Source organism: Macrobrachium nipponense, chromosome 13, assembly GCF_015104395.2.
Source record: "Macrobrachium nipponense isolate FS-2020 chromosome 13, ASM1510439v2, whole genome shotgun sequence".
Lineage (NCBI taxonomy): Eukaryota > Metazoa > Arthropoda > Malacostraca > Decapoda > Palaemonidae > Macrobrachium > Macrobrachium nipponense.
The window spans coordinates 85187335-85203704 of NC_087206.1; the positions used below are offsets into that span (position 1 = coordinate 85187335).

General features: G+C 35.2%; 1 protein-coding gene across 1 annotated transcript in view; it reads left to right on the top strand.

The window, feature by feature from the left end:
* LOC135225383 (pecanex-like protein 4) overlaps positions 1-16370 on the top strand; it is a gene marked incomplete at its 5' end in the record, with an annotated part of 124711 nt that overhangs the window by 66178 nt on the left and 42163 nt on the right. Inside the window, 7 exons of the mRNA XM_064264716.1 lie at positions 2697-2843; positions 3241-3557; positions 4076-4253; positions 6002-6132; positions 6460-6712; positions 10265-10507; positions 13504-13565. Of these exons, the coding sequence (XP_064120786.1) occupies positions 2697-2843; positions 3241-3557; positions 4076-4253; positions 6002-6132; positions 6460-6712; positions 10265-10507; positions 13504-13565 (1331 nt within the window). The remainder of the gene's footprint in view (positions 1-2696; positions 2844-3240; positions 3558-4075; positions 4254-6001; positions 6133-6459; positions 6713-10264; positions 10508-13503; positions 13566-16370) is intronic.

The following is a 16370-nucleotide window of genomic DNA, read 5'->3' on the forward strand; positions in this document are numbered from 1 at the left end:
TCAATGTAATACATAGTAGACTCCCAATCAAGGAAAATGACAGCCTTAACAGAGTGGATGTTAGACAACCACTCTTTTCAGACAATAGCCAACATGCTTCCACAACTGGAAGTGGGCGTGTTCACCACATGAGAATCACAAACTGCCAGTCAAGCAACAACAAGAGAAGCCTTCCCACAAGGATGGAACAAATGGAGGATGATATATATTTTTCCTCCATTCCTTCAAAGGAATAGCTTCCTTAATAGCTCCAAATTAGCCAAAGAGGCATTGGTTCCTATTACTTTAACAATGGGTGAAGAGATAAATTCCACTACTATCTGCTGTTTTATCCTGGTCAGTAGGAGGAAAAGTTGTTTATGGATCCTCCTTTCTGAGCCAAGACCTTCACGTGTGGATTTTTAAATACTATCTACCGTGAAAATTACTCATCCATCATTGCTAGGTACCTAGGGCAAAAACTACAGACTTCATATATCCGGCAATACCAGCATGTATAGAAGATTTGGTTAGGTTATATCTTTACTAGTAGAGAGCCCTGTCAATTTCTAGGGAAACATTTAAATTTTCTTATCCATTTTGAATACAAACGCCTTGTAGTTACAACATTCATGGCATACAAGGCAGCATTAACAGAACAATTGCTTTATGAATTCGGGATTGACTCTAGTATAGAAGTTGTCACTTACTTGCTGCAGTCCTTTGCTCTACAAAGGTCTGATCTCGAAAGATTCCAATTACTTGGTTCCTGAAAAAGGTGCTTAGACTTCAACCAGCCCCTCAATTCAATGAACCTGATACAACCAGAACTCACAAACTACAATAGACAATCTTCTTGATTGTATTAGCATCAGGCGCTCATATTAGCAAACTGGGCTCTCTTAGATGGGGACAGTACTACATCATGCAGCAGCTAACTATCAATTATCATTGTCCGCTGGCCTGTTTTTCCTGGCGAAGAATGAGATTCCTTTAAGACAGAAATCTCCTATTTTAAGTAAACTAGATTTAGCGTACAAAACATTATGCCCAGTTCAACCACTTAAGGTTTACTTAGAGTCATAGCAAAGATCCCAGAATATCCAGTTTTCTTATACTCTGGCAACATCATTGCCACAAGTTCGAACAAATTTGACTACAGTGTGTATTGGTAGGTAGCATGGATAGTCCTGACCCATAGGAGCTACAGCAGCAAACCACAGATCTTCCTAACAGGCGGGTATGTTAAGTATCGCGGGGAAGTTTGACAATACTGCAACCTTACCCAGCATGCTTGGGTAAGTCGCCACAGAACTTTACCCTAAAAACATGAGTTTCGTACTTAGTTTCTTGTTCTTTGCTATCAAACCTAAAGGTATTTGGAATGAAGAATGGGGCGTTTAAACTTGTTGCTTGACCCTAGGCCATAAATGTTTTTGGGTTATTGGGATAAAAATTCAAGAGCTTTTCATCACATGTGAATTTGTTTGTAAAGCTCCTTGAGGATGAGACAGTGACTACACTGTCAAAAAACAGGATTTGACTTAGGAGAAAGCCATTTTTGGTAGTTGCTGTTGAGTCCTCAAAACCCTCCCACTTCCCTGGTGAAGAGACATGGGATTTTGGTAAGGGGTCATCCTTCATTGACCAAGAGAAGGTCCGTTTCTGGTCATATGTAAACAATGTCATGGCACATATGCTCATGGCCACTTCTTCTTGCAGGTTTGACGTAGGTAAACTGAGCTTAATGTTCGCTGAGGATAAAAGAAAGTGCCCTATTATCCTGAGTCCATTTATACTCTATCATCTTTTATAATAATGTTTATCATTACAACATAATAACTGGCTACAAGACCAGCTAAAAGAGAATTCTTTAACATTATTCTGGTCACCATGGAGCGCTGGATAGACCATGGAAGGGTAACTCCTTGAGGACTCTGCAGCGACTACCAAAAATGGGTTTTTCCTATGTCACAATCTGTTTTTTTAAAACAAGCTCATTAATCATAGAATTCCTTCCTTTCTTCCTTCTTCACACACTGTTTTCATCTTTTGGCAGAGAAAGTGAGAGTAAAGCAGGTGTCATTCACAGGGCTGTTCATGCACAGTAGAAGTCCATTTATCTTGACTGATACAAGTTGGTGGAGATGGGATTTCCTAGTTTGTAAAAAGTAAGACAATATATATGATTAAAGGGTTTGTTTGAAAAAAAATTGTTTGTAATGAAAAAATTTTTCTTATTGAAGCTCTTGGAGAGATAGCCTGAAGGATTTGTCTGAAATGAGAACTGAAAACTAGAACAAGGTAAAGCAGGATAGCTTGATTGGAAGAGAAAAATAAAAGGTAGAAAGCAAATTAGCTAGATTGAGGGATTAATGCTAAAGGGCTATAGTACCATCTACAGTGTGATTTTTGTTGCTACTTGAAATGACAAACAAAGTCATCTGTGTTTGCAGAATGTAGGTATATACGTATGTAAATTAAGCCCTTCCATTGTAGTAGTAAATTGGTAGGTGTAAATGTCTACTATGAGGATTCATATACGTACAACTGTTAGTTGGTCATATTAGTTCTGTAATTTGTATATCCATTAAAGTAAATATTTTTTATTACTATTTTTTAATATAAATTTTTTTCATAGTAAATATTTTTTATTACTATTTTTTAATATAAATTTTTTTCATATACAAAACAGCCTTATTCAAATCTCATTGCAGGAGGGTCTCCAATGTCATCAAATCTTCGACTAATTCCCCATGCATTCTTTGGGACTGTTTTCCTTTGTATGTCGGCTGCAATGCCTTCTTTTGAGGGACTCATGGTCTTCGCTTCTTGCATCCAATATATCCTTAGCTTAGATTCTGGTGAGTTGTATTTATTGTTTTCAGGGGTGTTTGATTTTATGTATGAAAGTTTTTAAGTATATAAAAGATTTTTTTCAATATGTGAAGATTTTATTTAGTAAATGACTAGCTTTTATGTGACATGCATGGCAAACTGTAGAAAGTAGTAAAAGTTATTATGAGCATCTCTTTGTACTGCATTATTGTTTCCTTTTACTTTTTATGTGTTCCTCTGAACTCTGTTGTCTCAGCCCTCATTCAAGAACAGATCTTTTGTAACACTGGGTGAATGTATGCAGACATGAAATATGTGCAGTTTGTTCCTAATAACATAAAGGACTTAATCTCAAAATATTTTTTATATTTGTACACAAATTGTTTATTGTTGCAAGCTGTTATTAGTCTTTTGTAATTTCAGGGTGGATTTTGTCGTCAGTGTTATCCCCTGGAGTCAAATTTGTAACAGGTTTGACTGGGAAATATGAGGAAACGCTCCCTATAGCTGGAAAACCTTCCTTACGTGCAAAGACTTGCCGGAGAGAGCTTGTTCTTTATGTGACCCTCTTTGTGGCAATTATAGGTCTGAGTCTTGGTTGCCAGTTGCCTAATGTAGGCTGGTATGAAGCCAACATGAATTGTACAAGAATTAAGGCAAGAAATACTTCTGTAAGGAGACCTGTTAACGTAACAACAGATGCTCACGGAGATTTGCCAAACTTGCCTGTTTTGTTTCAGGTAAGTTGTACTTTGAATGTTATTTGAACCTTTTATCATCATATTTATCTTAACAGTAATATGTGAAATTTTAAGGTATTTTTGAATTCCCATTGTTGTTCATTAAAATATGACCATGTATTAGATAAGAAAAAGAATGAGAAAAGTTTGCTCAGATCTTCATGAATCTGGATCTTTGAAGTTTGAATTTTTCTTTTGTTCACTGTTATGGATACTTTTTTTATGATATTTTAAGGTCATATGACGATTTGATACATAGGCTAATTTGTTAGTTTCTCCTGTGGAATTCTAAAAAACAAAAAAAAACAAAGTTGTCTTTGAATATCTTAAATTATTTATATTTATATGTTTTTCATAGTTTTTGTAAAGAACTTGTGATTAATGAGATTTTCAAAACAGTAATCCATCGGAAAATTATATTTATGATTGTAATTATGGTCAGGAATATAATTCTGAAGACTAGAACAATATACAGTTGTATTGTACATTACAGTACACCATTCTTTCTCACAACACAGGTATCTGCAAGAGATGCAGTTGGTTCGGTGGTCATATTCCTGGCTCTGTCAGTTTTGGTCATGAATGAGTTTCAAAAAGTTTACGTCTTAGGTCTAATAAGGAATCCATTGTATGTTCATCGAAAAATATTTCAAAAAAACAGTCTGCTCTATATGACTTCACAATTGCTACAGTTTGGTAAGTGCATTTTTGTGCTGTTGATCTTTCCTTATTTGTTTATGCTTGTTACTTTCTGTTCACAAGTTAGATGAGAGTGAGGGTGTTATACTTGAAAAAAGTTCCATTTTCTCTCAAACAAAATCTTACTGGTACTACATTACATTGTTAAGAGAATTTAATAACTGAATGAATGTTACTATAATTGCTATTATGAATTCCAAAGTTCATCATCACAATTTCTTTGGGTTCAGAGTTAGTGTGACTTTCTGAATATATTCCGTGTAGCACGTGATTGGGAACAATTTTTCCTGTCTGCAATTTATTTTTAAGTGAGGAAGTTAGATAGCTGTAGTTCCCAGCTATTCCCAAGTGTTAGGTATTATGTTATGCCCTTGTGACAGGTAATTGTAGCATACTCCATGGGCAGATCTACATGAATGTTTTACTTATAGCTGTGCAGTAACACATTAGGTTAGGTTTAGCATTTGTTTTGTCCTCATTTTACTAGTCAACCTTAATTGGGTATAGCTAATTAGTTTTCATGATTGCTCTTAAGTACTAGAGCTGTTTGCTGAATATGGCTAATAGTCCCTGAACACACTTATGTTGTTATGCTTATGTTATGTCTTGTGATATAGAGATGGACCCTAATTATCTCAGATTTAGAGTTCTGCTCATGGTTGAAGGCAGCCTGGAATAAATACTAATATGCAGGGGCAACATTCAGTATGGAGGAAAGAGTGACTAAGTCTGGAAAACATACAATTTCTTAGACCTGTAGATTGGAGAACTGGAGTATAACACTTGTCACTTTGTCTCTTATGGTCAGTAGCTTGCTTTACCACTGACCCTTAGCAGGTGGAATAGGAGAAGCACCCTTTAATGAAAAAATGTTTTGATGTTGAATCCTCCCGGGGGAAGATCGTGAAGAATGGGTGAATGAGGGGAAATGTAACTTTTGAAGTATAGGTAAAATATTTTTTTTCCTTATATCACCTTCTTCAATGAAGTGAATAAGGGAAGTGAGGTGTACACTGAAGTATGAGTACCAGATGGAAAGATAAGAACAACTGGAGAGTAGTTATAGTGCAGGCTGGTAATTGAAATGTCCAGGATTTTTTTATGTATCATGACAAAAAGATGAGATTTAGAGAATCTTTCATCAAGGATGCTTTCTGTATTTCACATTTGTTCCATTTTGCCTCTCCTTACCTAGCTGTCCATCTTTAATCTTAAGTATCATAAATCTTGCTTATATATAAAAAAAAAATTCTCTTGATAACAAGCCCTGTAAAAGTCCTGCTCAGAATGATCACAGATTCATAAAAAAATAAGTAACAGTCAGAAGATGCACAGGAATAGGAACAATACAGTCTTTGTTTATTAGCCACGAGTTATGAATAGGGATCGATTTTCAACAAGCCCTGTAAAAGTCCTGCTCAGAATGATCACAGATTCATAAATAAATAAGTAACAGTCAGAAGATGCACAGGAATAGGAACAATACAGTCTTTGTTTATTAGCCACGAGTTATGAATAGGGACCGATTTTCTTTCCACAGTGAAACTGGATACCCAATTTTTATCATTAGATACAGTAAAGCGCATGCACACGCACACACACACACACATATATATATATATAATTGGACAAATTTTTAATAGATGTTTGGTATAGTGAGTTCATATAAATATAATTCTTTTTTGATAGTTTTCAATTTCATAGTGATTAAATTCTCTTTACCACTTTTATCTCTCATTCAACAGGAGGACCATTTGTGTCACTTATACTTTTGCATCAGAATTTCTCTGCAAAAGTTCACTTGCAACTTCAAGCGCCATTCCAGACTTTTCCATACTTTTTGCTTACAATCCCCCTTGTAAGAGCATTTCGACAAGTAAGTACTATATGTACGTTTTCAATTTCACAAACCCTTGAACTGCTGCTTATAGCAACTTACACAAAATCTGTAACCACTGCTTATGGTAATTTGCACATACTAAATTTTAAATTTACTTAAATAAACACAATGCAAGTGGGTGCAAAGAAAAGCAGTCTTGTACAATTTGTTCCATCACTTTGATAGTGTGTATACCATTTGCTTCATCCAAATCCATTAAAGTATGTATAATTTTGTTAATTTTGTATGCCCAGATGTCTCAGTCTTCCATTGAAGAAATTGTAATGTAATGAAATTTAATGCCTCTTTCATCCTCCATTACAGATATGGCAGTTTCCTCAGCAAATGCTTTTGCAACTATCCCTCTTCTACATTTTGGAAATAGTTCAACGTGAAACTTCAAGTAGTTTCCTGGACTATTGGGGAAAACTTCCTCCTGCAACACGGATATTCTTCATTGGCCTACTTTATTTATGGGGAACAAGATTAGTGCAGAGGATATGTACTGTAGTGATTTTCGTCATAACATCTCTGTCTGAAAAGAAGCGACAAACATCACTCTCCTTTTTTTTCACTGGTATGTTTAAATAAGCTACTGTTTAGTTATTTAGTGCAGAATTGTAATACTTTTCAAATTTTCTTTGTATTTTAGGTTGTATGTCTAAGTGAGGAACCAAAATCTTCAGTATTTGAAGTAATGTAATATATAAGGAAATTTACTGCATGCTCAGATTTTGATATTTCTGGTATGTAAGTTCCAAGGAAGTAAGTGGTCAAGTTGCTTCTTGTATATTTATCTATAACTAAAACTGAGGTCCATTAGATAAGTGTGAGGACTTACTGATGCAGAAGCTTAACTGTTGAACTTTGCCCTTACATACCATGTCTCTTATTTTGAAGCTAGAATAATATTCACATTGTAGGTATGTCCTTTGAACCCAAATCTTAAAATTACTCTAAACTTTTAATACAGTAGGTGTAAACTCATTTTCCTCTTGCACTTGAGGAATGAATAGCTTATCACTGAACTTACACCTGTTATGTCTTGAATCTTTTGTGACTAAAGCTAGTTACCATTAACTCTCCTCCATTTAAATTGTCTTCAGATTTTCCTTGGTCTCTTGTCTCTCATTTTTAATATTGAAAGCCTTTTCCTTTTATGGCTTTCTTTGCACTTCTCAAGTACCACTCTCCTCTTATAAGTTTCAAATTCAACAACTTTTTCTTCCATAGAGAGGAGCTTGCTCGCCAGTCATACTGTAGTTCCACTGAATAATTTTCTGGACTTCTTCCATTCCACAATTGGGTCATTTGCTGTACCTCTGCTATGTTGTGATGAAATGCTTGATGGTTCATCTCTTCATTCATTCTACCATCACCCATGAAATATAGTAATCTGAATGTCTTTATAAGTTAATCACTTCATTTTTTCACAGTCCGTATTAATAATCTTGATCAGTGTCTACCTTCAAAAATTTCTTTTTAATGTTACCAGTGAATGCTGTCATTAGCAAGCATCACTATTTCATATTTAATTTACTATTACTTTAATAATCCCACAAAATTTAACCTCCATCTTTGCTCTGATTTAAATTTAATTCACATAAATTTCAAGTAGACACAATAACTTAATGCACCTTTGTCTGAGATTCTTTTTAACAACAAATTTCCTTGTACTTTTTAGTTTGTATGAAGTATCGTCATGGAATAATTCTTGAGATCGTCCACTTTTTACATAATTGGAAAGTCTTAAAAAAATGAGTGGTTCAGAAATGTTACTCTGTGGTCTGCTTAGAATGCTTTGTAATACTGATTTGGACTGTGAAAATGTTCTGTTAAAAAATGAAGCAAACTAGAAAATTATGTTTGTAATTTCTATGATATTTATTTGTCAGTCATTTAACCCTTTAACACCGATTGGACGTATGGTACGTCAATATAAATTTTTTTTTCTAAAATTTGCGGAAAAATAGTTATAGGTCTACTAGGCGAAAACTTTTGAATCACGCACCTTGGGGGATGCCAGGACCTCACGGATCAAGGCGTTGTTTTGTTTACAATCGTTAAGCAGGCGCGCAAGCGCAAATTTCTTTCTTATCGCACTAAAAAGTATCAGCGACACATCTCAGAAATTATTTTGTCACTTTGACATAATTTTTGCACCATTTTATATTAGCCGTTACATGGAGTATTATATATGAAAATGTGCGCAATTTCATGTAGAATACAACTAAAAACAACTCATGGTTGAAGCTTTTATCAGTTTTGAAATATTTTCATATAAATAACGATAAGTGCCAAAATTTCAACCTTCAGTCAACTTTGACTCTACCAAAATGGTCGAAAAACACAATTGTAAGCTAAAACTCTTATATTCTAGTAATATTCAATCATTTACCTTCATTTTGAAACAAATTGAAAGTCTCTAGCACAATATTTCGATTTATAGTGAATTTATGAAAAAACTTTTTCCTTACGTCCGTGCGGTAACTCTTTAAAAAAAATCATAAATTTTTTCGTCCGATTGTCGTAATGTATGCACCATTTTAAATTAGCCGATACATGAAGATTTATATATGGAAATGTGCGCAATTTCACGTAGAATACAATTTAAAACAACTCATGGCTGTAGCTTTTATCAGTTTTGAAATATTTTCATATAAGTGCCAAAATATCAACCTTCGGTCAACTATGACTCGACCAAAATGGTAAAAAAACGCAATTGTAAGCTAAAACTCTAATATTCTAGTAATATTCAATCATTTACCTTTATTTTGCAACAAATTGGAAGTCTCTAGCACAATATTTTGATTTATGGTGAATTTATGAAAAAAAAAAAAAAACATTTTCCTTACGTCCGCCCGGTAACTTCCGAAAAAAATCAGAATTTTTTTTTCGTCCGATTGTCGTAATGTTTGTACCATTTTAAATTAGCCGTTACATAAGTTTTTTATATGAAAATGTGAGCAATTACATGTAGAATACAACGAAAAACAACCCATGGTTGTAGCTTTTATTAGTTTTGAAATATTTTCATATTAGTAATGATAAGTGGCAAAATTTCAACCTTCGGTCAACTTTGACTCGACCGAAATGGTCGAAAAACGCAATTGTAAGCTAAATCTATTACATTCTAGTAATATTCAATCATTTACCTTTATTTTTCAACAAATTGGAAGTCTCTAACACAATATTTTGATTTATGGTGAATTTATAAAATAAACTTTTTCCTTATGTCCGTGAGGTAATTCTTCCGAAAAAATCATAAATTTTTTCATCCGATTCTCGTAATGTTTGCACCATTTTAAATTAGCCGTTACATAAAGTTTTATATATGAAAATGTGCGCAATTTCATGAAGAATACAACTAAACACAACCAATGGTTGTAGCTTTTATCAGTTTTGAAATATTTTCATATAAATAACAATAAATAGAAAAAAATTCGTCCTTTGGTCAACTTTAACTCGACCAAAATGGTCAAAAACTGCAATTGTAAGCTACAACACTTACAGTCTAGTAATATTGAATCAATTACCTTCTTTTTGCAACAAACGGGAAGTCTAGCACAATATTTCGATTTATGGTGAATTTTTTAAAACAGCTTTTTTTTACGTCAGCATGTTACGAATTCATGCATCATTTTGTGATAATATTTTCTTTGTGTTGCCTTGATCGTTTTACAATGTGTTATATACCAAAATGATCGCAATTTAGTGTACAATACAACAGAAAAAAATTAACTCGTTAGCTTTAACCGTTTTTCTCACAGTACGATTTGAATACAATTATATATGAAATTGTGTTTTCGCGCTATCATATATCCCATTATTTATATATGATAATTATATTTTTTCATTTCTGATGGTTTCATACTAAACTTCATGCAATGACAAAATAAGGAGCGTAAGATGAACTCTTAATGTTGACAACTAAGCATGCTGTGATTTTTTGAAAAAAAAACATTTCTGCTTCGGCGCTCACTCCAAGACCCCGCCGGCATACGGGAGACAATTTTTATCATACCCCTTCGGCGTTAAAGGGTTAACATTGTATTTAGGTGCAATACCAGTAGTATACATATAGTATTGTAGGTCCAATATTTATATGCAACATATTTTTATTTTTCAGGTTTCAACCTTGCCATAATTCCCATTCTGTTTGGTCTTTTGGTATTATCTACAGTCATATCGGCTCCTTTATTACCTCTATTCACTCTTCCTATATTTTTCTTGGGCTTCCCACGCCCTCTGAGATTTTGGTCATACCCAGTTGGTCGGTCGTCAAATTCATGTGAAGACTCCGTTTATTACGAACAGCTCACCCCTCATGTTATTTTTGCACTTCACAATTTAGTGCAAATTGGATCTTTAGGTAGGTTTCATAAAACATTTTTAAAAAATATAGTGGATATTTCAAGCAGTCACATTTAAGAAAGATTTAGTTTGTCATACCACAAATCATTAACTTTTAAAACACTGGTATATAATCCTATTGAAATTAAATAAAATTAGTTGTTTTGTCTTATTGTTATTATATGTACTTATTTACCATATGAAGATTTAATAATTGCTTTGTACAGTAGTTGTTAACATTACCTGATTTTTCATTAAATTTGTAATCTTTTAATATAAGGTTGATAATGAGTGTCCATACCATGCAAATGGTGCAGTGTTAACTGAGAATAGTCATTAATCTAAGGAATTTCCAAGACCTTTAAGTAAGCATCCGTGACTAGAGGGCACCACAACTAAGTGTCAGCATTTTCATTAGCTTCTTCAATTTACCTGAGGTACAGAGATGGTTGATTTATGAGATTCAGGCAGTCAAACCAAGAACAAGGGCACTTTGGTCATTCAGCACTTAGGCAAGTGCTTAAAAGGGGGAGTTGCAGTGGTTGTATAGTAAGTTAGCAAAGAGATCCAGAAAACAATGTAGGTGAAGTATGATTATATGAAGGTGAAACTTGGAGAAAACACCACTGTTACGGTAGTGGGTGCAACTGGTGCCTTGTATCTCATCATTTACTGATAGCATCATTAAAATACTGTAGTACTCTCTGTTCCTGTCCATCTGTCCACCCCTCTAGCTCTGTTGTCTTTGCACTATTAAAGTTTTGTAAATGAATATAAATAGTCATCTTGAAAATGCTGGAGCTTATTTTGCACAATTGGTTCATTCTAATTATGACTAGCGCATTATGCGTTTCATGACCCAATTTCAAAGCATTTATGACAATACTTAAAGCCCTCAAACTACTGTGAAAAGTTAGAAATTCGACATCTGAGTTAATTGTTTTTGCATTTGAATAAATATGTGATGTCACTTTTTGAAAATATGCCAAAAAAATAAAAGTCTCACTCAGATATCAATTTAGTTCTTTGAAAATTAAGATACGTATATAGTTATACTACACTCTGTCAAAGTTTCATCAAATTTGATGTAGTCTTCTTGGAGATATAAGCATTTTTTTAATTGTAATTTGAAAAAATGCAAAAGAAAAAAATTATGCTTATTTTGAAATAACTGTGAAGCTTGGCAGTGAGAAGACTAATTTTTTGCACTGAATCTATTTTGTCATATAAGAAATGTGCCATGAAATTTACAATATAATCAAATGAATAGAACTGTGTATTCATGGGGAGTGCAGATGTCATAATGCCCCATTCTATAAAGTAAATGACTTTATACCTAATGACTGGAGGTTATTTCCTTCTAACTTTTACCTCTGATTTTACAAATAATATTGAATAAACACAAGGCTTGTTTCAGTCTTCTTTGAGATAGAAGCAGTTAGTTTTGAAAAAATAAAAATAACGTCTCAGGAAAGGGCAAAAGAGCAATATTTCTGGACACAAAAACAAGAAAATTTAAAATACTTAGATTCTGAAGGTTCAGTTATCTTTATAAGCTGTTTCCTCTTTTATGCTAACACGAGAAAATGGGATACATAAGGGGAACAATTATTCTTGTATAAATTGTATTTTCAAATTTGTTATCAATTTGTTTTCCACAATGCTGTAAACATGTACTACAAGTTGTCCAAAAACCAATCAAAATATTTTTTTTATAGCAATAACATTTCTAGATACGTTTATTTATTGTAAAACGGTCCAAAATGGTGTACGGTAAACCCCCCTGCATTTATGGACTCACCTATTCGTGGATTTTTCTATGGAAGGTATAAGTAAACCAATCTCACAATTGCTTTGTAGCATTATTGCTTCAAAATACATTTATTTAAATATATTGAAAACTGTTAATAACTTAAATTAGATGATTCCTTGAAATTTGGCAGTCAATATGCCCCTTAACACAGGAATTCTGTTTACGTGATCAGTTTCAGTTAGTTAATTATCAACATGTTCATGACAGTGGACAGCACACAATGAATATACTAGTTGTGGAGTGTTGTTTTGTATGTATGCCAACATCTTCCCAGGACTTATAGCTTTAAAAGATGATTCATTTTTTTAGGGTTTCCTTACTCCCAGCAATGAAAATCTTAATTTAAACCATTGTGGGGATGTATCCCATTTGGTCATCTTTTTCAAGCTATGTTTGATACAGAACTTTCATTGTGCACTATTTGCTTTGCCAAGCATTGGTATCCACTTTCTGCTGAAGTTCCTGGTAATTTAGCACAAAAAGTCCAGTCCTCTTAAATGTCAACATGGAATAGTCTTACTGGCAGTATTATTGTTATTACTTACAAATTTAAGAGCCTAAATACTCTATTAATGTATTATGTATCACTACCATAGTTTATCTAAATTTAAGAGACAAATGCTCATTAATGTGTCATGTGCTACTTCCATAGTTTTGGTAAAATTTTACAGGTTTTCATAAAAATAATATTTGAGTGTTAAATTTGTTCTTCAATTTTTTTCTTTTTGTTAAATAATGGTTTTTAGAGCTTGTTCCATATGAATGTGTAGGTCCTTTGACAAAAAAATAATTGTTACCGGATCTTATTACGTACTAACATTATCAGACATAACTACAAAATACTGAAGAGTTCAGTGTTGGTGCACACCATCTTTGTGACAGCGTTAGTCATTGTAGTAGTAGTGTAAAATATTAACGTTCCTAACAAATAAGCTCTTAATACACTGGGAGTCCTCATTTCTCAGTCCAACTGATTGAATAAACACAATTATAACATGCTATCTTTTAGTGATAGTCATTATAAAAAAAGGACTTTAGTCTTTTATTTCAGGCGATGACTCTTCTTGGCTTACACTGCACCATGGTGGCACCTAAAGTATAAAAACTTTATTCAGGGAACTTATTTTAGACCTGTTATGTTAATATGTACTAGTAATGCTGTATTTTGAGATTTATGGGATTACTCCAAGTTTTTTCTTCAGGGTTTGTTGAACCTGGGGAGCACTTCCTTTTACGTTACGAGGATAGATTTCTTTGGATCCAGGTGAGGATTTTTACTTGTTCATGTAAAATGAATGAAATTGAATGAAATATAAGGATTCAGCTGGTGCTAAGGTGTAGATCAAGTTTGTTTATGTTGTGGTTTCCATTGTGGAGATAAAATTTTGCTAGGGAATGTACACTTTTGACTAAAAGACATGGTGTCTTGTGTTTGCACTTGGGCGCCTTATTGTAATATCTACATAAAATCCTATGTCTTTTTACTGGAATTCTCAAGAATAATCTTATACTTTACAAAGCCAAGATATTGTTTCATTTGCAAATTATTTGAAATATATACTAGTTGCATAACCGAAAAACAGGGTACCATCATAGTACGCTTTGAGTACCTACCTTAATTGTGTACAATTACTAGATTTTCTTATTCTATAATTCTTTTCATAATTAAAGTATGGTTTTCTTAAGTTGTTTGAGAAGCCTGTAATTTTGATTCCTGTTTAAATTTTCATGTAACTACTTATGATACATTACTTGGTACAGGCAGTCACCAGTTATCGGCGTTCCAGTTTTGTGGTGCTTGTCTTGCGCCATCAAATCGGCGATTTATGGCGCCATAATGGGCCAAGTTCTGGTTATCAGTGCCTTTTGGGACCAATAATAGAGTTATGGCGCCATAACATACCTAACAGAGGTGCCACGATGGCGCCATAAAACTCAGATTTCATACATTCAACTTCCCTGTCAGATATATACTTAGCTATAGACTCCGTCGTCCCCGATAGAAATTCGAATTTCGCGGCACACGCTACAAGTAGGTAGGTCAGGTGATCTACCGGCCTGCCGCTGGGTGGCAGGAATAGGAACTATTACCTTCTAAGGACAGATTTTTCTCTATCGTTTGGACTGTAAACATACGTTTACGGTTCCTCCTGATTTGATTTTCGTGTTTCATCGCCATCGATCATCTGGGCTGTCTTTTGCAGGGAAGTACTGGGTCTTTGGTTCGGCATACGCTTTTATTAACTTTTTAATGAATTTCGCTTCGAAATTTCGAAGAAAATACTAAGTGAAACTACCGAAATCATCGGTAGACACTCACATAGTTTGCCATAAAGAGAATTATTAATATTTATTCATTATTACATGTAATAAAGGTTACAACTTTATTAAGGAAATATTAAACTCTAATTTCCTACTTTAGGAAGTCAGAAAAGCATATAACTAGATACGCTTACTTTATAAGCTTTAATAGCGTTTGTGCTAACGAGCAGTTAGAGTATTAGCAGTACTAGTAGTTGTTGCATCCTCATCACCTTCTTACTCCTCAGAAACTACAAATTTATATATGCAAATTGAAGATAAATGGATAGCTCAAATGCAAGCTTTTAAAAGGTAAGAAGTGAATATAGTGTTCCCCCATTGCAATGGAGGGTGCGTCTGATCGGCTCTGTCTCGCTCCCAGGTCTAGACCTCTTCCAAGCTCACAAGCCCAGAGGAGAAGGAATGTCGACAACCGCCGCAGGGGGGTTTCAGAGAATCCCCACCGATCAGGCGTCCCCTCGGCAGGTTCTGTAGAACGTCCCAGACTGCCAAGTTCGCCATTGGAAAGGCGTCCTAATGTAATGTGTTCCCCTTATTATTATCGTGTTGACGGATAAGGAGAAGAAAGTTTCAACGGCGTAGATTCAATGAAGATGCAAGATAATCTCGTCGTAGATATCGGAACTTCAGAGAGATATCTTTCGATAACAGTTGCGGTAGAGGCATTGCCCTAATCCTGTTTTTCCGTCGCCACCCCCGTACAAAAGAGACGGAGGCTCTATCCCATGGGGTTTGAAAGAGTTATTTCAACAAATTCCTCATCGGTACATTTATATGAAAATATATATATTCTGAGAAGAACGAATTAGATATTAAAGAATATATGTTGATCGAATGAATTATGGATCTCGGTTAATGATTAAACATACATATATAATTTTTAAGCTTCTAGCTCCTCGGACATGAAGCGCCTGAAACGCCTGAAACAAGGCTCGAGGCGCCTGAAAGAGCCTGGAACGCGGCGCAAAGCGTCTGAAGAGCCTGAAATGAGGCGCAAAGCGCCTGAAGAGGCTGAAATGAGGCGCAAAGCGCCTAAAGAGCCTGAAATGAGGCTCAAAGCGCCTAAAGAGCCTGAAATGAGGCTCAAAGCGCCTAAAGAGCCTGAATCGAGGCGCAAAGCGCCTGAAGAGCCTGAAGAGAGGCGAAAAAGCGTCGGAGGCTCCTCAAAGGAGTCGCAAATCGCCTGAAGCTCCTGAAAACAGGCTCGGAGTGCCTGAAGCGCCTGAAACGAGGCGAAAAGCGCCTGGAGCGCTTGAAGCGCCTGAAACAAGGCTAAAAGCGCCTGAGGCGCCTGAAATGAGGTGCAAAGCGCCTGGAGCGCCTGAAACGATGCGCAAGGCTTCTGAAGCGCCTCAGATGAGGCGCAAAGCGCCTGAAAGCCTGAAGCGCCTGAAAGCCTGAAGCGCCTGAAACGAGGAGCAAAGCACCTGAGATGAGGCGCTCAGCGCCTGAAGCTATAAACCAGGATCTTCATCGTATATGGAGTTAGATCCTGATTCTGCGTAAGGTGAAAGACATTCGAGGATTTCTCCTGATAAGGACGGGAGTTGTTGCACAGGCGGCCGTCGCCCTTCTCAGGATAGTCTTAATGCAAGTAATGGCAAGAGCAAGATCGGTTTTTTTTCCTGGCGGGGACTCAAGATGTCGCACAGGCGGCCTTAGCCCTTGTCAGGTTAGAATCGGTACTGCTAAAAAGCCCTTCACCTTACGGAAGGAGGCGCTCTCCTCCGGTTGCTCATTCTTCTCC